General features: G+C 37.6%; 1 protein-coding gene across 4 annotated transcripts in view; it reads left to right on the top strand.

The window, feature by feature from the left end:
- Positions 1-24,108, top strand: part of KCNQ5 (potassium voltage-gated channel subfamily Q member 5) — a 519,245-nt gene that overhangs the window by 355,295 nt on the left and 139,842 nt on the right. For all 4 annotated transcript variants that reach the window (XM_041761784.1, XM_041761768.1, XM_041761774.1 and 1 more), the window contains exon 3: positions 16,721-16,847. In XM_041761784.1, the coding sequence (XP_041617718.1) occupies positions 16,721-16,847 (127 nt within the window). The remainder of the gene's footprint in view (positions 1-16,720; positions 16,848-24,108) is intronic.

The raw sequence follows: 24,108 nt of genomic DNA, 5'->3' as shown, positions 1-24,108 counted from the left end.
TCTTGGAAAATACATAAAAATTGGGCGCTGGGGGGCTCAGTGGTTGAGCATCTGCCTTTGGCTCAGGTTGTGATCCCAGGGTCCTGGGATCAAGTCCCACATCAGACTCTCCAAGGGGAGCCTGCTTCTCCATCTGCCTATGTCTCTGCTTCTCTCTCTGTATCTATCATTAATAGATAAATAAAATCTTTAAAAAAAAGAAAATATATAAAAATTAAATATAAAATTATTCCTTCTGTATCTGCTGTTCTTATTTCCTTTACTGCCAGTAAATCATATCAAATCTAACATTGTTTCCCATGTCCTCAGAGTGGAAGCTCTTGGAAGCTTGTCAGTTCAGGGCCACATTGAAGACTAGGAATGAAGAACTGTGGGTTGGCACTTGGTACTGAGCAGAAAAGCATCTACTTGCAGGTTCTGATAATTATGGAAATCATCTAATGAGGATATGATATCATATATTTACAGCCTCAAGTTTCTACTTTAGCACATCAGGGAAAACCTTGTTCTCAACTTACAGCCTCATTCCTGTCCTCTTGCCTAGAATAGACAGACATATAGGTCCTGTCCCAGTTTCCGTGCCCTGCTTCTTGCATTGTCAGTGGGCACCCAGCTCCTCTCAGAAAGACTTCCCATCTTTAACCAAAACCTGGTGAGTGACCAGAACAGCTATAGTGAGGAGACAGAAAGCGAGCTGGTTCTTCCTGAGGTGTTTGTCCTGGAGAACACTCCCATTTCTCTCAGAAGAAAAGCCAGAGTTCTTACAATGACCCTTAAATACAATCTGGCCCTCCATTCCCCTCCATTCTCACCTCCTACTCTTCTCTACTTACTCCATCTATTTCAGCCACCTTATCTTCTTATTCCTCATGCACGTTTGGGGGTTTTTGCACCAGGCTTGTTACTCTTTTAACAACCTGCTGCTCAGAAAGGCCTACCCCAATTCTCTTGTTTAAGGCTGGACATCCACTGGCCCTCCTCAGCACCTCTACCCTCCTTTATCACTCCTAATAGCACTTATCTTCTAATGTCTACAAGATGTACTTATTTATTGGGCAGGCTGGGTGGCTCACGCAGTTAAGTATCCAGCTCTTGGTTTTGGCTCAGATCACGATTGCAGGATCCTGGGATCGAGCCCCAGGTTGGGCTCCCCACTCCCTCTGTTCCTCCTCCCTCTCTCACTCTTGCTGTCACTCCTCCAAATAAATAAATAAGTAATCTTTAAAAAAATATGTTGATTATGTTACCATCTACCTCCCTTACTAGAAGCATCCAGAGTATAGGAATTTTTTACTCTTTGCTCACTTCTGTGTCTTCAGCATCTAGAAATGGACCTGACATGCAGTAAGCACTTAATAAATTTCGGATGAATGACTTCATGTTAGTTAGCACTTACAAAGTGATTTCTGCTTGTCAGATGCTGTTGTAAGCACTATACAAATATTAGGTCATTTAAACCTTGATAACAACCTTATAAAGAAGGAATTTTTATTCCCATTTTATAGAAAAGAACACTGAGGCCCAGTGAGGTTAAGTTACATTGCCCAAAGTCACAGAACTCGCAAGTGCCAGAGCCCCTCTGCTCCAAACCTCTGCTTTCTGCTAAGTGAAATTAATGAAACATGGTGGAATCTGCACTTTCTGCACTTTGTCCTAAGCATCCTACTATGACTAAATTAATGATCCCAGTGTTTGAGAATGACCAAATCAAGTCATTGTGCTGGCCCTCTGCTTCCTAGGAAGGAGCACTTGCAATTTATTAGGTATCTAGGGGCTCATTTCAGATAGGGAGAGGCAAGTAGACTTCTCTACCAGATCAGGTCACAAGAAAGATAGAAAAAAGATCAGAACAGAACACACAAACCCATGGGATGAGCTATATCCCCTTCCTTCGGATCCAGCATTCCATGCTTCTACTAGGCTGGAGGCTGCTGTCAGTGATCACAGGATCCTGGATATACCAATAGCACAGACTGACATGTATCTGTACACTAATTTATGCAGCTAGCTATAGCTTATTGGAATGTTTACCTCAATGTTTGGGAAACATTTAAGATGACTGAAAGGGGGTAATTAGAATTTGGGAGGAGGCATATTTCTTACCAGTTTTCCATTGAGTCAATACTTAGGGAATCTCTGCTAACAAAGTGTTGCCAAATAAGGATCCTGCTGAGTTTTCTTTAATTAATGAGATGGCTTAGTTGTAATGATTCCATTAATTGTTTCAATGCAAATAAGTACTATTAAGGATCTTGAAAACTGTTTCCTTTTAAATATGTTAAACCTTTTCCCTTGTCCTCTCATTTCTATTCTTAATTTGCCTGGTAAATCCTCTTTTAATAAATGGCACAAAATAAGTGTTGCCCAAACTTCAGTGGAATTATCACAAATTCTAAATTAGGGATATCTAAATGGAAGTAATGAGTTGTATTTGTGCTCTTTAAAAAGATAAGGTTGTGCTGAGCCAGCATTTACTATGCAGACGTGCAGAGTAAAATAATGGAAGAAGTTATAAAAATGGTTTTGGCCAAGACAAGAGGCTATGATGTGCACACCTTGATAGTCTCCATAGTCAGGCTGCCTTGAGGTGAGCCTGACAGCGTTTCCTCCAAGGAGGCTTCATGGACTAGTCTGGAAGTCAAGCAAGGGTGATAGGGAACACAAATGAGGGGAGCCATTTTCCTTTCAGCTGAGAAAATTTCCCAGAGCCCTCATTGCTTCAACAGGAGAATCCACCTCTGTGGTTCCTTGTTCCCTTTCCATTCAGCCCAACACCTCCCCAGCCCCCTCTGAGTAAATTTACTTTCAGCACACCTTGCTCTGAGACTTCTTTTGTCTAGATTCTACAAAAGGTCAACTTGACACTGCTATATCACTTTACATCTATTCAGACATCCCATGCTGCTTTGGAAATGGTAAGGAGTGCACTTTCTCCAATGCATTCTTTTCTAAGGCAGAACCTTACTTCTTAATATACACTTATTTTTGCTCAGAGCCCACTTTTTGTTAATGTCCTGTAAAGTCAATGCATGAGTCTGTATTTCCACCACTTTGGTCACAAATTGTGTATGGGATACTTTATTAGTTAAAATTGTGAATCAATCCTCTCATATATCATTATACTACTACCATGGTCTCCAAATCAAGTGTCGTGTTGCCAGGTAGGAATAAGTCTACAACCAAATAAAAGAGCAGGAGAGCAAAACAGGGTTTCAAATGACTGTGACAGATCAGTTCCCTCCTACACTAAGTAATTTTCCAAATCAGTCCAAGTGATGGCAATTCATCTTGCAGAAGGAGGCCATCACTGATCAGAGGTTGTTTGGCAGGTGTGCGTAATGGGTGACAAGAAGTCAGTGATGTATTAATTAACATATGTTGATGATGTGAACAGAGACATTTCGCAGAAATTGCATTCCAAATACTATTATGGGCAGAAAAGAGTAATGGTTTATGTGCAATAGAAACCATCTCTGAGATAAAGGCTAGATGTAGCAAGAGAAGCCATTTTCTCTCCAGCAGAGAAACTTGAGAAAAACAAATTAAGATCAGAACATGGCTTGGTGAATAACATAACACAAAAATAGGTTACAATAGAAACAAGGGATACAAAAAAAAATAAAATTAAATTAAAAAAAAGAAACAAGGGATACCTCCAATATTTCTTGGATTTAGCAGTCATGATAACTCACCATCAAAGCAAATTGATAAGTATTTGCCATGTGCTATGTCTTATGCTTAGGGATCATAAAAATTGGTGTTCTAAAATACTTGAAAATTTCCCAAATAGCTTTCTCATTTTATCTTCATCTAAGTTTTTTTTAACCAGTAGGTGTAGAAGACATACTCATTCCTAATCTATTATTTAATGGTTCAAATGAACAACTGGCAGCAGATCTCACTGGCAGCAGAGCTCATTAAATTTGTTTAAATTTATCAATGAGTAAGCCCTTGATATTACTCAATTTAAGAGTACACTTGATTTATAGCATGACTAGTCTTGAATGATATTGATGGATAACTAGAAACAATTAGGAACATAAATAAATATCCCAGAATCATGACAGATTTCATAAAGGATGAAAGATTCCCATGAAGATTCCCATGGTTAATAAAACTGAAGCTATCAAAATAAGTGATCTTGTATAGATTTTATTTTTCTTTATGATCTGAATGTTAGAAAGGTCAGATAACTTCAAACTTTCCCCCAATTTAGAAAGTATCATTAATGGAATATTATTACAGTGCCATCAATTTACATACTTTGGGGATAGTTAACAATTTATATTTATCAGGGATTGTACTGAACTGATACACATTTTCAATTTGTGGTAGTAGATCTTGTTAATAGTTTTTTGTAGATTTTCACACTTAGAATTTTTTCTCTCCTTTTCTTGTACACCAGCCTTGTTGACTGAATCCCAATGTCAATTCTGAAAGCTTCTGTGCAAGTGCACATACAAGTCTGTGTGTTAGCGGGTATACAATATATACAGAGTGAGGTGTGTTTTCTTACCTCTCAACACTCACCAAAGGATATTGTTCTTGTTACCACAGAGTACACTAATACCAATAACACACACTGTGGTAATGTGGAAAATGTACACATTAGGTAACAAAATGCATTTTGATTCTTATAAAAGAAAACAATTATGGGTAAGGGGTAAGAGAGGAGTAAACCAAGACCATTTTAAATCAAAATATCTCCTGTTCAGGAGCATCTGGGCAACTCAGTTGGTTAAGAGTCCGACTCTTGATTTCAGCTCAGGTCATGATCTCAGGGTCCTAAGATTGAGCCCTGTGTTGAGCTCTGTTCTGGGTGTGGGGCCTGCTTAAGAGTCTCTCTCTCCTTATCTCTCTGTCCCTCACCACCACTGCTCACATTCTCTCTCTCTCTCTCTCTAACAAAATAAAAAATAAAAAATAAAAATAACACCTGTCCTATCAGGAAGCCTAGAAGAAACATGGGTTAGATGACCCAAGAAAGTGTGGTGATTTTTCCCAGTAGCATATAGAGGTCTGCAGTGCAACCTATAGATTGTGGACATGGAAAGAAAACAAGGTAGTAACTGATTTGTGCTGGACTCTGAAATCCCCCTGCCCATCACTTTTCCTCCTCTGAAAGCTGTGGTCCCAAAGTTTTCTATTTCTTCCAGATTATGCCTCCTGTTTTCACAGTCTCCCAACAAGCAATATTTCCCCCCCTGGACACCTCAACAGTTGAGGTGTTCAGAGTTCCATCTGTCCATCACCACAGCCTCTGCCATCCTCACTACTGAGTTAATAAAACACAGGCTGCAGCAGTAGCCACTCTGGCTCCTCCCTGAAGTTATGCTTCCTCCAAAAACTAAAACATTTGAGGATTCCACCAGAAGCATACTCAGATAAAGGAACAAACTGTTCCTCAGTTTCTTTGTCTTTTCCCAGCCTGTCTTAAGAACCTTTCTTGTCCATATTGACCAGAAACAGCGTGGTCAACTTCAACTTACCAGGCATAGTTAAAATTGGTTTCAAAAAACTTACCAGGCATAGTTAAAATTGGTTTCAAAAAACAATAGAAAGGGATACCTGGTTGTCTCAGCGGTTTAGTGTCTGCCTTCGACCCAGGGCGTGATCCTGGAGTCCCAGGATCGAGTCCCACATCAGGCTCCCTACATGGAGCCTGCTTCTCCCTCTGTCTAAGTCTCTGACTGTCTCTCTGTCTCTCATGAGTAAATAAAAAATAAAATATTTAAAAATAAACAATCAAAGGAGTTTGAGGAAGTTTGAGTACAAATGCCTTACTTAAAGTCATTGTCACAGAGATGCATTGTTCTGTCCCTCCTAATGTATTTGTTAGTGTTCCTACCAGGAATCTGACTTACAGTGGCAGTTATTTTCTTATGTATGATTAAGTTTTAGGTCATTGAAAATTCATGATATAATCCTACCTTAATAAGATCAATGATACTCTTTGTCAGGAATTTAATAAAATCCTATACTGCTTGTCTGGACCAGGTGGCTGGAGATGGTACTTGAGTTCATAATGGCCCTAGTAGTCCTTTTTTTAGTCAGAATATTTGCTATGTCAAGTGATATTGATATTTTATAAGCAAAACCCATTTAAAAACATTGGAGTATATATGGTTACTTCTGGTCTATTTTGTTTCTGATGATAATAAAAATATTTTTAAAAGAACCTTTTGTAACCAATGGCAGGCAAAAAGTCCTATCATTCTAGTAAGATAGTAAAAAGAAATGAGGTATCATCAGGTGACCCCAAATGAAAACAAAATGGTTCAGTGCTATAAATCATAGGAGTTAAAATAGGTAATTACTGTTACTCTTCTGTAGCTTCAATTAATCAACATAAGCACACACTGACACTAAGACATCTTGCAGTGAGAAACCATTCACTCTCCAATTACAATTAGTGCAATAGTGCTGAATAGGCAGATTAGAAAAAAATCATAGGCTAATTAACTTTTTCTAATTTTTCTACTTCTAGCTAGCCCTTTTTCAGAATTTTGATCTTAATGAATTGATAAAGCAGCATGCTAATTAGTTTTTGCTGAACCTGAAGTTTTGAACTGAAGGAAATTTCAACAAACATTTAGGGAAGGACTACCTACGTAGAAGACTTGCCACAATGAGTGAGGCCTTTTTCAAAGGACCACCTTGCACAACACTAACTGTACATCATTTTGTGAGTTTTCTAGTGTGCGTGTCTCATCATCCCAAACAGATTATAAACTCAAGGGTGACAGACTTATTGCCCATCTCTATATCCTGCATGGTTATGGTATTCAGTATACATTTGGGTTTTTTTATTTGTTTGTTTTGTTTTGTTTTTAAAGTTATGGTTTTTTTTAAGATTGTATTTATTTATTCATGAGAGATAGAGAGAAGCAAACAGAGACGAGAGAAGCAAGCTCCCTGCAAAGCAGGGAGGCTGATGCAGGGCTCAGTCCCAGAACACTGGGATCACAATCTGACCCAAAGGCAGTTGCTCAACAGACTGAGCCACTGAGGTGCCCCTCAGTATGCATTTGTAAAGGGAATTCATAAAAGGCAGAAAAGCTATAAGTGAAAGAAATGTTGCAGAATAGTTATACTAAACTATGCAAATATCCTAAAAGAAGAGGGAAGGTACAGATTTTCTGAAAATCAGAAGACCTCTCAGTATTATAGCACTTTCTTTGGTCCAAGCAAAGGTGGCTGTCAGGGCAGAAATGTAACTCCCAAGTAAGAAAAATAATAAGTTCTGAAAGTTCTCCAAAAACACGCCCAGTCCTGACACGACTCTCCATCTCTTGGTAGCACCAAAGCCATTTGTCTTAGTCTGCTTGGGCTGTTACAACGAAATACATAGACTGGGTGGCTTAAGCAACAGATGTTTATATCTCACAGTTCTGGATGCTAGAAGTTCAAGATCAAGGTAATGATTGGTTTTATTCCCCAAGGAGGGCCCTCTTCCTGGCTTGCAGACAACTGCCTTCTTTGGTAATAAGTGTAAATCAGCCATTTGGGATGACACATTTTCAAACTACTCCCTTCCCTAAGCCCCAGTGAAAACCTCCTGGGATAAATGAACATTGCAGGAGTGCCTGGCTGGCTCAGTTGGTGGTGACTCTTGATCTCAGAGTCGTGAGTTTGAGCCCCATGTTGGGTGCAGAGATTACTTTAAAAAACAATAAAATCGGGATCCCTGGGTGGCGCAGCGGTTTGGCGCCTGCCTTTGGCCCAGGGCGCGATCCTGGAGACCTGGGATCGAATCCCACGTCGGGCTCCCGGTGCATGGAGCCTGCTTCTCCCTCTGCCTATGTCTCTGCCTCTCTCTCTCTCTGTGTGACTATCATAAATAAATAAATAAATAAATAAATAAATAAATAAATAATAAATAAATAAAATAAATAAAAAAACAATAAAATCTTTTTTAAAAAAATGAACATTGCATATAAATATGGTTAATGAATTACTTTTCAGAGGGAGATTTGCACTTTAATAGGAGTGAAAAATTTGAAAGGATAAATGATTTCTAGACAAGTTTCAGGAATCATCCATCAGGAAAAGGAAAGACCTTAGGGGACACTGGGTTTCTCTCATGCTCCTGAAATGGACTCATCTATCGGTATCTTCCTAAGCCTCACAGGAAAAAAGGCCAGCCCCAGATACTGGTTTTCAAAACCATCTCAATCACTGTTTCCAAAAGCAGGAAGCATTCCATGCCCTTTCACACCTTGTTCTGATCTCCCCATCCCTACCCTATTCCTATTTCCATATCCCTTTCTCTGCACAAGCCCACTCAGTGTCCACTAAGCAACTTAGTAAAGCTCTGTCATATTCTCATCACTCCCCTCCCTAGATGCAAGTGTAATCCTGAAGATATTGACATATCTTCAACCCCAAGTCAAATCAGTCCCTTTGGAAGACATTCATTCTCTCAGATTCTCTTCTAGGATATTAATAGTTAATATGCCACCCTGAAAAGTAAGGAGAAATGTGAAAGGAAGTTAAATTGACAATGGATGCACATAATGGCCTCTAAGAGATGGTCAGTAAACATGTGTTTAGGGTCTTTTTCTGTTCTTGGAGGAGACAAATATCCAAAAGATGACCTGCTTTTGTGTATTTATTTCCATGTTCTGATTTAAATGTGGAGCAATCTCTAGATCTTAATTTCACTTCCTTAGTGTGTATTATACTCATAGGATTTTCCAAATTACAAAGAATTATAACTGCAACCCTTCTGACTGTTGCCTTTCTTTAAAATTTATGACTCAGTTTACGTCACAGATCTTTCCCTCCAGGGATTCTGTGAAGAGGCATGCTGGCCTGCTAGCCCTATGTTACTTTAACACACACACACACACACAAAGGAGCAAAAATAGCAAGAAATTGATTATGTTGATATTCTGAATAAAGTAAGTACTTCCAATTTTTTATGTCTAATTAGCCACAGCTCTTTAAGAATTGATGCAAATGTCATGGGGTTTATAATGTTGGCATTTCATCTTCACAAAAATGCCATTTGATGACATAAAACCAGAAAAAACTAATGGTCACAGCAGACAGCTTGTAGATTAGACAAAGGTCACTGTGTTTTAATGAACAGGGCTATTAATTAATGAGAAAACAATTAGAACATGAGCTGTTAGGCATTCTGAATTTGTATCAAAAAATCAATCAGTCTATACCTAAAACCACTTTGAGTAACTCAAAAATAAATTAGCTGCAAGAACAAAATTTAAATCTTGAATTGTACAGCAAAGTCACCTATATTAATGAAATAGCATCACAGTTCTCTCGTGAGTTACATAAAGATTATTCCTTAATATCTAGAAAAGAGAGTTAGTGCTAGGTTAGTGTTCTTAATAAGTATTCTAGATAGAGCCTAGGACTAGCTCTACCACTGCCTGTTGAGTTTCTTAATTTCTATATGCAATTTCTTAGTCTTTAAGAATAGGAAAGGTATTCTGTGTTTTACCAAAATTCTGTGAGTACAAATGAGGAAACACTATAACTCCTTCAAGACAGGTGATAAAAATAATAAACATTGCCTTTTGTTCTATAGAGAGCTGTCAAAGCCAAGCTTTTAGAAGCTTCAATAAAGGACAGAACCATTGTTAATAACACCAGCTTACATTGCAGCTTTCCTCCAAGTAGGTCAAGTACTCCAATAATTATTCATTAATCTCTTTAGCAACCACTTGAGTAAATAATGAACATTTTATTTCAATTAAAAACAAGTGAGAGAAAATGAACTGATTTATCCTGAGGTACAGCAGCAAAGGCACCAGAACATGTCACATGGCTGGTCCAAAAAAGATCAGAACCATCCCTAATCTAAATCATTTCAACTGAGCATAGCAGATGTTTGTATTTTTAAGTCATTTGAAAATAAAATAAGGAGACTCCATCCAAAGGGTCATTTAAAGAGTACCATTAAACCAAAACACAGTGAGAGCATATCTAGTATCTCAATTTGAAGAGCAACACATTTCTGAGTCTACCTATTGGCTAGATGATGGGCGATGGCTTTTTCTTTCACTGAAATTTTTTTGAAATAATTCTTGATTCACATTCAGTTGTAAGAAATAATACAATAATAATATCCTATATACATTTTACCCAGTTTCCCCAAATGATAAAATTTTGGAAAACTTTATCACAAGCAAAAGAATAGTATTGATACAATCCACAGATCTTATTGAGATTTTCCCAGTTTTTCTTAGAGTATTTTTATGTGGGCATGTATGTATTTGTATGTGGGTATTCAGTTCTATAATTTTTGCACATGTAGAGAGTCATGTCAAGACAACAGTCAAGACATCAAATAGCTCCATCACCACAAGGACCTGTCAAGTTGCCCTTTAATAACTATAGTCACCTCCTCCTTTCCACCTCTCCCCCATCCCTGACTTCTTGCAACCACTCATCTGGTCTGCATTTCTAAAACTTTTTCATTTCAAAAATGTTATGTATTCAACATAATTCCCTAGAGATTCACCCAAGTTGCTGTGTGTATCAATATTTCGTTTATCTTTACTGTTGATTTGTACGTAGTCCATGGTGTAGATGTACCACAGCTTGTTTAACCATTTACATGGTGAGGACATCTGGACTGTTTTCAGGTTTTGGTCATTATGAATAAATCCACTGTGAACATTCATATACTGAGTTTTGTATAAATATAAGTTTTTATTTCAGTGGCATGAATGCCCAAGAGTACAATGGCTAAATCTTATAGTAACTACATGTTTAGTTTTATAAGAAACTATCAAATTGTTTTCTTCTAGAAACCAGCAATGCATAAGTGATCTAGTTTCTCTGCATTCTTCTCAGCATTTTGTGTGGGCACAGTGTTTTACTTTTGCCATTTTGATAGGTGTGTAGTGTTATCTCATGTGGTTTTAATTTGTATTTCCCATGTGGCTAATGATGTTGAATTTCTTTTCATATGCTTATTTGCCATTCTTATATCCTCTTTAGTGAAATGTGTATTCATTTCTTTTGCCCATTTTCCAATTGGATTTTATTACTGTTAAGGTTTGAGAGTTTTTATATGTGGTTTGCAAATATTTTCTCCCAGTCTATAGTGTGTCTTTTCATCCTCTTCTTTTGATGAAGTCCAATTTATCAATTTTTTCCTTTTATTTTTTGTGCTTTGGTGTCAAGTCTAAAAACTCTTTGCTTAACACAAATTCCAAAAATCTTTTCCTGTGGTTTTTACTAAAAGTTTCGTAGCTTTAACATTTAAGCCTACAGCCTATTTTGAATAGATCTCAGTATAAGGTATGAGCTATAGATTGAGGTTCATTTTTTTTGCGTATGGATATCCAGTTGTCCTAGAATGATTTTTTAAAGAAGCTATTTCTTTCTCCATTGAATTGCTTTTGTACCTTTATCAAGAAAATCCATATTTTTGTACCTTTATCCAAATCTATATTTGTCTGATATATTTCTAAGTTCTCTTTACTGTTCCATTTTTCTATATGTGTCTGACTCTCCACCAATACCACACAGTTTTGATTACTAAAAGTATATAGTAGGCCTTAATATCAGATAAATTAACTCTCCCCACTTTTTTTTCTCCTTTTTCAGGATATTTTTAAGCTCTTCTAGGGCCTGTGACTTTCCATATAAATATTAGAATAAGTTTGTTTGTGTCTACAAAATAAGCATCCAGGGGCACCTGGATGGTTCAGTCAATGAAGAGTCCAACTCTTGGTTTCAGCTCAGGTCATGATCTCTGGATAGTGAGATCAAGCCCTGCATAAGGCTCTGCACTCAGTGGGGTCTGCTTCAGATTCTCTCTCCTTCTCCCTCCCCTTCTGTATGTCACTCCACTCACATATATGCATGCTCTCTCTCTCAAATCAATCAATCAATTTTGCTGAGATTTTGATAGAAATTTCATTAACCTATATGTCAACTTATGAAAAGTTGACATCTTTATTGTGTTGAGTTTTTCAATTCATGAACATATTTCCCTTTATTTAGGTCTTTTCTGATTCTCTCATGAAAATTTTGTAATTTTCAGCATGCATATCCTTTACATGTTTTGTTAAGTGCATAGCTAAACATTTTATTTTCTTTGGAATGGTTATAAATAATATTGTGCTTTTAATTTTGGTTTCCGCATACTCATTGTCAATATACAGAAATGTGACTGATTTTTATATGTTGATCTTAAATCTTGCAACCTTACTGAACTCACTTATTAGTTCTAAGCATTTTTTTTTTGAAGATTCCTTGCAATTTTCTCTGGAAACAATCATGTCATCTGCAAATAGAGGCTGTCTTATGTCGACCTTTGAATGCCTTTTTTTTCTTTTACTTACCTTACTGCAGTGATTGTATTATTTAACTATGTTGAATAAGGGTGATGAAACTAACATCTTACCTTGTTCTTAATTTTAGAGGAAAGTATTCAGTCTTTCACCATTAATTATGACATCAGCTATAGTTTTTTTTGTAGATGCTATTTATCAAATTGAAACAATAAACCTCTGATCCTAACTCGCTGAGAGTTTTTACCATGAATGGGAAACTGGATATTCACATGCAGAAGAATGAAACTGGACCCTTTTCTCACACCATATATAAAAACCAACTCAAAATGAATGAAATATTTAAATACAAGGCCTGAAACTATAAAACTGCTAGAAGCAAACATAGAAAAAAGAGCTTCTTGACATTGGTCTGTACAATGACTTTTTGGAACATTACTCTTAAATCACAGACAACAAAGGCAAAAACAGACAGGTAGGATTGCAGCAAACTAGAAAGCTTCTGTACAGCAAAGGAAACCAACAGAGTGAAGAGACAGCCTCCAGAATGAAAGGAAACATTTGCACACCAAACATCTGATAAGGAGTTAATATGCAAATATATAAGGAACTTCCATAACTGAATAGCATCAACAACAAAAAAATAACCTGATCTAAAACATGGGCACAGGACCTGAATAGGATATTTCTCAAGAGAAAACATGAAAATGGCCAACCGGTATATGAAAAGGATCTCAACATCACTTATCATCTTGGAAATGCTGATGATTAAAACCACAATGAGCTATTATTTAACATCTGTAAGAAAGGCTATTATTAAATAGACAAAAGATAGCAAGTGTTGGCAAAGATGTGGAGAAAAGGGAACCCCGTATGTACCATGTTGGAGGGAATGTAAATTGTGCAGCCACTATGGAAAACAGTATGGAGGTTCCTCCAGAAATTAAAAACAGAACTACCATATGATCCAGCAATCCCATTTCTGGACATATATTCAAAAGAAATGAAATCAGGATCTTGGAGAGATACCTGCACTCCCATATTCACGATAGCCATGATATGGAAACAACCTAAGTGTCCATTAATGGACAAATGAATAGAGAAAATGTGGTGTATACATATACAATAGAATATTATTCAGCCTTTAAAAAAAGGAAACCCTACCACTTACAATAACATGGATGAACTTGGAGGATATCACGCTAAGTAAAGTAAATCAGACACAAAAGGACAAATACTGCATCACCTCACTTATTTGTGAAATCTAAGAAAGTCAAACTCAGAAAAGCAGAGAGTAGAATGGTGATTTCCAGGGACTGAAGGGGAAAGGGGAGATGGTCAAAGGATACAAAGCTTCATTATGCAAGATGAATAAGTTCTGGAGATCTAATATACAACATGTTGATGAATCTATTCCTCACTGGTCAGATTTGAGATGCTCTCTCTTCTTTGACTCAATAGCATTTTATTCCTTATAATTGAAATAAGGTGGATATTTCAGGAACCAATAGCAGAATTTGGTCAAAATGGTTTTCATGCTTTTGTTCCCTATCACATCTCCCATAGCCGGAAGCTCTGAGCCTGAAAGAAATGTCCCATGGTCATCTGCTGAGTTCTTATCTTCATTTCTGCTTACTCAAGGACTAGAAATTTTATCCCTTAGGCGTACCTGGGTGGCTCAGTCAGTTTAGTGTCCAACTCTTGGTTTGGGCTAAGGTTATGATCTCAGGGCCATGGTCTCTGGTGAAGAGATCAAGCCCTGGGGTAGGCTCCTTGCTCAGCAAGGATATTCTCTCCTGCCCCCTCTGCCCCTCCCCCCTATTTGTGTGTGCACACTTTCTATTTCTCCCTCTCACAAATAAATAAATAAATCTTTTTTTTTAAATTTAGCCCTTATAGAGAACACCAAGTAATGGTCTAGTAAGGAGAGAACTCTGACCCTCATATACTTCCCCCATGGCAGAAATTGTGACCCTGTGGCAAAATCCAATTGCAACTTCCTCTTGTTTTATTAGGAAATGAAGGATATTTCCCCCAACTCTTTTTTTAATATTTTATTTAAATTTAATTTTCCAACATATAGTATAATACCCAGTGCTCATCTCATCATGTGCCCTCCTTAGTGCCTGTCACCTAGTTACCCCATCCTCCACCCACCTCCCCTTCTGCAACCTTTTGTTTGTTTCCCAGAGTTAGGATTTTCTCATGGTTTGTCTTTCTCTCTAATTTTTCCCCACTCCATTTCACTCCTTTCCTTCTAGTCCCTTTCACTATTTCTTATATTCCACATATGAGTGAAACCATATGATAATTTTCTTTCTCCAATTGACTTATTTCACTCATTCCCCCAACTCTTAAAAAAAAAAAGCAGCAAGCAATATTCCTGAATAAGGGACCCTGAGTACAGAATTTGTAGGTTGAATCTACCCTGCCTGCCTCAGTGCAACAAAGAAATGGTACAGTGGTGACCTACCTTGCTTCAGAATAATGACTGTGCATCTGTTGGTGTCATCTGTTCCTATGAAAAAAAAGATCACTGTGTGATGTGCCTAGTTGCTCAAGCTTTTGGGCATACATTATAACAGGGCCTCTCACCAGTGGCATGCTGAACTTCTTGGCACAAGGAGGAGGTAGAGGGAGAGATAAAAAAGTGGACCTGCCAGAAAGCTAGATTGAACATAGACACAACTACCTGGGCATCTCAGACCTCTCAGCATGTTTTTTCTATGTGGAAAGATGTACTGGATTGACTCTAGGTGCTCTGGCACTTTAGCCACCTTAATGAATGAATAGACTCAACTACCTAGATATAGACTCAAAAGCAAAGCCAAGCCAAAATAAAACAAAACCCTCATATCATCAATGAGTGTATGTTGACCATAGTTTTGGTTATCTGTGCATAAAATCATTTTTGGAGATTTATTCCATAGGTAGTTTTAAATCACTGTTAAGTAAGCAGCAGTGATATTGGAGATTAATTTTTCATCATGAAAAATATTTGTCTTACTTCATGCAAAATAACAGGATAGAATGATCTGTCTCTACTAGGCTCTTCAAAAGTGCAAAATATTATCATATGTGCCCACTGAAAAGAGAGACATTTGCCTGAAACTTGCAATAAAAATGCCATTTTTCTAAATTTGATAACAGTTTTTATCTTGGTATGTGGGGTGGGAGATTAGGACCTTTACTTTCTGTGCTCTAGGTTTCTGTGATGTTTGAAGGTTTTAGTAAGACCATGTATCACTTTTATAATTAATTAATTATAATAATATCATTTAATAAACATTGTTCTGCATTATAAATGCTAGTCGACCCTTGTTTAAAAACAAGAAAGGAAATTATTTTTTAAAGGAAAATAAATTTTGGCAAACTCAGTTGCCTGTCCCTATAAAGGGACAACAAGGGGACTATGACAAGCTTGCTCCAGAGATGCTTTATTCTTACAAATTTCATTTGGTTTCTCATTTTATGACCCAGTACTTAATAAGCCACATTAGTTGACCTTTCCCCAGGGTTCACTCACAGCTATTCCTAAACAATCTCAGTCATTTTGCTGAAGTAGATATTATTTTCTGGGTATCTCTTACCAAAAGACAACATAAGAATTAATAAACTTAAGATTTTGAGGATTCAGTGTCGTACTTCAGACAAAGAATATATGTGTAACACACACAATAATGCCTTTGAAACTTTCTGACTCATAAGAAGGTTTTGACACCGTTAACAAAAGAACTCAGTATACTTCAATATGTTTACTTCTTTTTCTCTAAGAATGACTCTTAAGTGTTTAGGGATTATATCACTTCTTGCAACAGAATGAAGGTCTGTTTTTTATAAAAGTATAAAGCTGTGTTTTCAGGGTCCCCTCTTTCATCTCAGATATTTCACATGTTACCGGGTAGCTAAAGTCAGTTACTCTGTATATTCTACACAAGGCAGATCTGTAATTCAACCAGCATGTTTAGTATTAAAAACAACTCCTAAATTACAAAGTGTGAGGGACTTTGAATAGGAATAGCATTCCATGATGGAAAATGCAGACAATGTGAGGTTCACATGTGCTCCATGTTTAGTTTGCTTTAAAGAAGAGGGGATGTAGGGATCCCTGGGTGGTGCAGCGGTTTGGCGCCTGCCTTTGGCCCAGGGTGCGATCCTGGAGACCCGGGATCGAATCCCACATCGGGCTCCCGGTGCATGGAGCCTGCTTCTCCCTCTGCCTGTGTCTCTGCCTCTCTCTCTCTCTCTCTGTGACTATCATAAATAAATAAATAAATAAATAAATAAATAAATAAATAAATAAATAAAGAAGAGGGGATGTTAACTCTAGGCATTAATGACTATAGGTTTTAGATGAAGTGCCTAAATGTCCAAAAATGCCCATGGAGCCTCTCCCTCTGGTTTGCTCCATAATGCCTCTCTTTAACATGTCTTATTTCATATTTTAGGAGTTTGTGATGATTGTCGTCTTTGGCTTGGAGTTCATCATTCGGATCTGGTCTGCAGGTTGCTGTTGTCGATATAGAGGATGGCAAGGAAGACTGAGATTTGCCCGAAAGCCCTTCTGTGTTATAGGTGAATATCACAGTACGAGATATGGATTTATGTCACTGCATCTTTTCTTCTTCTGTCTCCTCTATTGCAATATTTAATCGACATTAAAAAATAACATTCCTGGAGTATTTATCATGGGCCAGGCACTCTTGTGTTTTCAAAGTATCAACTCATTTAATCCTTACATAATACTAGGACTTAAGTATTTTTTTTAATCCTTATTTTTATGATAAGTAAACTGAGGCAAAGAGAGGTGAAGTAAGTTTCTAAAAGACATACATGTAGTCAAGTGTGGAGCAGGAGTTTGGGCCAGATGGTCTGGCTTCAGAATATCCACTTGTATCAAATTAAGTTATACTGAAATGTATGGTTCTCCAGTATCCTGAATTAGGGAAGCATTGATTTCAATAAGTATAAAAGCCCCTTTTGGCTCTACAATATAAGCAATACTCCTTTTATGCTCTAGATCAACTGGAGTGTACAGCGATGTATTAGCCCTGATAAAGTATATCAGCCAGCATGCCTCAAGAATGATTACAAGTATGGCTTACTTTATGCAGAGGTTACTGTTGGCAGTCCCCAAATGAATACCACTTCTCTGAGGCTCTCTAGATGTTGTGGTTTCAGAGGGATTCCATCACCTGAGGACCAGCCTGAATTTATACTTTTTAATGACAGTGCCATACAGAATCTTAAGATCTGGCATCTGCCAGTAATATATTTAAAAGTCTACCATAAAATTGAAAACCTACTCAACTATATCTCAATTTTGAAATTAAACAATTATTTTTGTAAGTAAATTGCCTACCTCATAGTTTTTTATCCCTAAATATTTCAACGTAGACTTCCTAAGAGTAAGGATATTCTTTCACATAGGATATCCTAAGAATAAGGATATTCCTTCCAGAAGTTGAACATTAATACAATACCTAATCTGCTGATTGTATTCTAGTTTTAACAATTGACCTAATAATGTCCTTTATAGCATGCTTTCCTCTCCAGTGTCAGATCCAATCTAGGATGACATATTGCACTTAGCTGTCCTGTCCCTCTAGTGTGTTTTCATCTAGAGCAGCTCCTAAGCCTTTCCTTGTCTGTAAGACATTCACTTTTGAAGAATATAGCTCTATTTTTTAAAAAATAGAATGTTCTTCCTTTTGGGGAAAAAAAAACTTGATATAAAAGCTGTTGTTGTATAAAAGTTACATTTGGTTTTCTTGCTCTTTTTTTCTTCCCATTTCTTTGGCAGCCATTGAAATCCAAATACTTAAAGTTCTTGGTGAAGCTTACTTATTTCACCTACTTCCCATTTACAGAAGTATGTTTTTATTCATGAGCTTATTTAGATTTTCTTCATCAACAACCGGCTTTCCATTTCATTTGAGGTGTCAGGTATTGCTGATTAATCTTCTTAGTTTCCTCCTTCACCCCGCTGTTCCTTGCAATAACCTCAGGGTGGACTTAAGAAGGACTTGAAGAGGGATCCCTGGGTGGCGCAGCGGTTTGGCGCCTGCCTTTGGCCCAGGGCGCAATCCTGGAGACCTGGGATCGAATCCCACGTCGGGCTCCCGGTGCATGGAGCCTGCTTCTCCCTCTGCCTATGTCTCTGCCTCTCTCTCTCTCTGTGTGTGACTATCATAAAAAAAAAAAAAAAAAAGAAGGACTTGAAGAAAGTGTCTCATCATCCCTGGCCACTGCTGAGAAGACTCCTTAATTCCATCCTTGTTGCATAGGTGGAGCACCATCCTGGGGATGGGAGAAGAGATGGACTCCCCACACACTGTCCCACTGAGTTAATTTCAGAGTATGCATGTTTCGAAAGGGTCACTGTTCATTCAACCAAACCTTTTGGAAGTGTGGCTGTGCATGAAGCACTGAATTTACATTGGTGAATCTAGTAAAATTCTAAGTTAAACCTATCTTAAAATACTTCATGTGGCTTTCACTAATGTAATCTACCTGTCCAGCTATCTGTCTTCTGTAAGAATAGGCTTTACTCCTTTTCAGAAACCATCATGCTAGGAGGAGAGAAGGTAGTAACTCCCAGCCCAGCGGGTCTAGCCAGCCCCAAGGCATATCAGTGAAGGCATTTGATTTTTCTCTCCAGAGACCAGTTTCTCTTTTGAATTCTCAGCTCGAGAGACATCCTGAAGGACTTTAACTTCATGTGAAACTATTGCACAAGTACTTTCTGTCCTATGAGGGACCCAAACAAAACAATTCACAAGGCAGATGGTTGGCCAAGATTCACTCAGCTTCTACAGGATGAGGTCGGTTCATGGATGACTACAGGAATGTTCCATTCCAGATTTTAAAAACCAATTAAAAATTGGCTTTGTTTCAATTCCAGTGGCAATGCCAATGTATTTCTGGCCTCCAAGCTAAAAAGAAAGTTTTTTCCCAGATGCCTGCTGCCTTTTGACTGATGTTTTCAGCTATAGATACCTCAGCACATCTTTTCTTTAATTGTTCTCTTCCTGTCTCAGATCCTTGTGGCCTTGGTAGAATATGTGATTCTAAAAATGATGTTAGGATATCTGTAATCTTAGTCACCTTTGGACCTATCATGGTGAACTGATATTATAGTGGAGCATGTTCAAATGTGGCTCTTCAGTGTGATGTCAATAAAATTTAAGCTACATAGAGGAACCAAACGTTATCTGCCTGAAGGCAGCAGGCTGTAGCAGGTGACTGTGGAAACCCATTCTAGACCTGTTTAATAGGTCCATAAAAATGATTGATACTAGTGGCAAAATGATGAAGTACAATATGAAGTGAACTCTGTGATTCCTTTGTTCAACCTAATTTATTGTGGCAAAATGAAAAAAAAGAAAGAAAGAAAGAGCGTGTCTCTCATCTATCTGTGAAAACTGTTCTGTTTTGCAAATGTAGCTAATCTCTCAAGGCTTTATGTATTTGTAAGATTTGATTACTCTGAACATGCCAAATACACACCCAAATATTTTCAGCAATCTTGAGTGTTTAAGAAAAGAATATAGAAAAGATGGTGGTAGCCTAGTTGTTCTTCAACTTGGGAAATGCTTTCTGTGGGCACATCAGTGTTCTTTCCAGCTAGAAACACACTAACACTACTGCAATGGTCAGCTAGTGAGCCTCATATATTATTGGGCCCAACAGACCTGCTGATAGTATTAGGAAACAAGCTGCTAGAGACCCATGGGCTAATTCCCAAAGACTAGAACTGCTCCCTCCTGAACCCTCTCTAGCCTTGCATTCTATCCAGAATGAGGAACATTTTAAATTAAAATATCACCATATACTTGTGTTTGGAGAGTATATTTTAAACAACTTTAACCTAGGGGGGAAAATATTTTCTCAGGTTTTTTTTTTTTTTTTAATTGGGCGCTTTCTTTCATTACCATATAGATTTATCTCTGCTTGGTTTTGGAAATTCGCTTTGCAAACTGGTAAAATCTTATCTTTAATTACAGGATTCTTCCTTTTGTGTGTTCAATTTACATCTCTCCTCAAAGGCTCTTTTGAAGTAACATGTCTATAGCCATGGGCAATAATCACTGCATTAGCAATTTGGAGAGTCAAGTACATTTTGGGGTGACTCCCCAGTCTGCCCTTCACTTATCTGGGCTGGCTGCTTTATGATTGCTCTACATTCAAACATCAAACACTCACTCAATGACCTCAGTATCAAGAATGTGTGAAATAACCTCCAAGACATTTTGTAGTCATTCTTTTTCTTAGCTTTCGTTAATGACCTCCCTGAAAATTGCAAATAGTACCAAAGGCTGGTACTTAGATCACAATAATGAGCCTGAGGTGTCAGAAAGCCAACAAATTACTTCTAACATTGGCTTTTTTGGATTCCCTGGTGACTCTTTCTAAGACAGATATAACAGAGCCATATTTCTCGGTCTTGCAGTGTGTCTCAGGGAAGCAGAAAAAAACAGTCTGTTATTAATCTTGTATCTGTATTTGATGATAAATATAAGTTGATTTCTTCTTGTTATTTTAACAGTTTTCCTTCAGTGTAATATATCCACAAGAGGACAAAAGTGGCAAAGCACAGCACAGATGTTTCCCCCATGAGTTGAGCATATATGCTTTTGACATGAGATAGTCACTTAGGAAAATGACAATGAGTGTATTTTTTTAATGAGAGAAAAATAACCAACTTCTGCTTTGGCTAAAACCAAATCAAAGCCCTTATTAAGATCAACCACACAGCCAAGGCCACATCTGTGAGTTTATATTAATAAAAGGCCACTAATATGCTCAGAAATTATATCAAAGACTCCCCGAACTGCCCCTGGCTCCTAGATTTGAAACATCATGTTTCCAGTTCTCTGCCTTCCCCATATTTTGCTCTTGAATCATATCATTTTCCTTATCTTCCAATCTCTACTCCCTTTATTAGAAATTCTATCCCCTCAGATGATTTTCAGAGGGTCATTTACTCTTCTGCTACTACTTTTCTAAGCATTCAAATTCCCACAGTACATATAGATTCCTTCCATATGATTGGTTGGACCATCTGAGAATGATTAAACCCTGTTGGACTAATGGATCACAGAACACTAAGGTTATTTCAATCCTTCTAGTTGAGAGCTGATATATATTGAGATTTGGCTATATGCTAGGTGCTTCTCTAAGCGCTCTATAAATATTGTCTTATTTAATCCTACATAGATATAATAATATCATATTTCATAAATAATGAGGTAAAATTGGGCTTAAGAAACTTGTTCAATGTTAGAAACATAGAGGGACATCTGGGTGGCTCTGTCTGTTAAGCGTCTGCCTTCCGCTCAGGTCATGATCCCAGGGTCCTGGGATGAAGCTTCCTGGGATTGAACCCCACAACAGGCTCCCTGGTCAATGAGGAATCTGCTTCTCCCTCTCCCTCTGCTGCTCCCCCTGCTTGTGCTCTCTCACTCTCTCAAATAAATAAATAAAATCTTTAAAAAAAAAAAAAAAAGAAATATAGTAGGTAAAAGAACCAAGATTCACCCAAGTTTGTGTTCAGCCATTCAATAGAATTCTGATGCTAAATACCTGGAGTTAGCACACAACCCACAGGTAAAGGACTAGTCCCACAAGACACTCTCTAACCCCCTACTTTAAATGCCAGGCTATACACACTTCTGCCAGGCTGACTACACATTTGGGAGTTCCCATAACCCTCCCACACCTCAGGTTCAGTAATTCACTAGAATGACTACCAGAATTCAGGAAAGCGCTTTAGTTACTATTATCAGTTTATTATAAATGATACAATTCAAGAACAGTCAAGTGGAAGAGATGCATAAGGTAAGGTACTTGAGGCAAAGGAATGGCTAACATAGAGTTTTCACAATTTCTCCAGGCATGCCATCCTCTCAGTACCTTGGCATATTCGCCAGTCTGGAAGATGTCTGAAGCTTATGGTTTAGAGATTTTCACAGAGATTCCATTACATAAACATCATTAACCAAATCATTGGCAAATTGGTTACTGAATTCAGTCTCTAGGCCCTGTTCCCTTGCCAAATGTCTGGGGATAGGGCTGAAAGTTCCAACTTTCTAATCATGCCTTGGTCCTTCTAGTAACCAACACTCATCCTGAAATTGTCTAGGGACCTCCAGCTACCAGTCATCTCATTAGCATAAAAAGATAATTACCACTCTAGAGATTTCAAAGGTTGTAGAAGCTGTAGGCTGGAAACCCAGGACAATGACCAGGTATCTGTTTCTTACTGTAGCATACTACTCAACAGTAATATGATTGCCTTTATTGTTTATTAGTATTTTAAAATTAAATTTAATTAAAACTTGCCCACTGTCATCAACTTACAAAGAATCTGATACTTTCACATTCATCATTAGTAATCCAAGATCTTTAAATGAGAAGCCAGACTTTACAAAATATTTTTTTTTAAAGATTTATTTATTTATTCATTCAGAGAGAGCGAAGAGAGAGGCAGAGACACAAGCAGAGGGAGAAGCAGGCTCCCTGCAGGAAGCCGGGATCACACCCTGGGCTGCAGGCGGTGCTAAACCGCTGCGCCACCGGGGCTGCCCAGACTTTACAAAATATTAATTGTAGTATTAGTCCTATGTATCAGCCTTATTATATCAACTAAATCAGGTTATCTATTTCAGCTTTCTAACGTAAAAGGAAAATGGGGTTCTAAAACAGACTTACTTGCCTACTTGCCTTGTATAAGATTGCTTACTTTCTTTACTTTCTTTTTTTTTTTTTTTTGATTGCTTACTTTTTTGAACAATGTTGTCATAAAGTTCTCTGGGTATTTCCTAATTGGGCATATCTCCAGAGAAGAGATATTACTTCCAGAAATGCTTTCTATTGTTTGTTAATGTTAGTAGACTATGGAGAAATTTATCTAAACAAATAATTGTTGAGTTAGTACAAAATTTGAACTTAAAAACTAGCTTGATTAGCTGATGTGACTTGACCATATACATAATGCCCTTAGATGGAAATGAATAACTGAAGATTATTCCCCATGCCTTCTATAAATTTCACTAGAGCACTGTGATATATTCGACTAGTATTATGTAAGAAAATTCATTCACAGAACACTTATTATGTGCCAAACATGATCTTTGGTGCAGAAGACACAAAGATGAATAAAACATAGTACCTACTTAGAGAAAGGCAAAACTGGTAGGAGGGAGACTAATTATGCCGATATAGAACAAAGGTGATGGAGATAGCAATCTTAGTAAGAAGGACATAGAATATCATGACTGAGTATATAAGACAGAGAAGCAAAAGACACCCAAGGTTTTGAGCTTAATTATTCAGTAAACATTTATATAACATCCCCCATGACCAAGCATGGTTCTATATGCTAGGGAGACTGTGTTGTGCCATATGGGCAAGGGTCTCCTTGTAGAGCATTATTCCAGTGGATGGAGAAAAATAATATGCAAATGTTTTTTTTTTTTTTAAACAAGGTAGTGTCAACTAGAGATAATTGCAATGAAAAAATAAAACAAAGAGATTAGGGGCTTCTTTTCTTTAACATGCAAGATTTTATCTTTTTTAAAGATTTTATTTATTCATGAGAGAGAGAGAGAGAGAGAGAGAGACATAGGCAAAAGGGAGAAACAGGATCCACGCAGGGAGCCTGATATGGGGCTTGATCCAGGGACCCTGGGATCACAGCCTGAGCCAAAGGCAGATGCTCAACCACTGAGCCACCCAGGCATCACAGGAGCTTCTTTATACTAGGTGGCCCAAGAGAATTTTTTTAAGGAGTGGACACTCAAGTTGACCTGAATATCAAAAAGGAGCCATTCAT

This window comes from Vulpes lagopus, chromosome 1 (genome assembly GCF_018345385.1).
Source record: "Vulpes lagopus strain Blue_001 chromosome 1, ASM1834538v1, whole genome shotgun sequence".
NCBI lineage: Eukaryota > Metazoa > Chordata > Mammalia > Carnivora > Canidae > Vulpes > Vulpes lagopus.
Note: the sequence above shows the minus strand (reverse complement) of the source record. Positions and strands in the feature narration are given on the sequence as shown.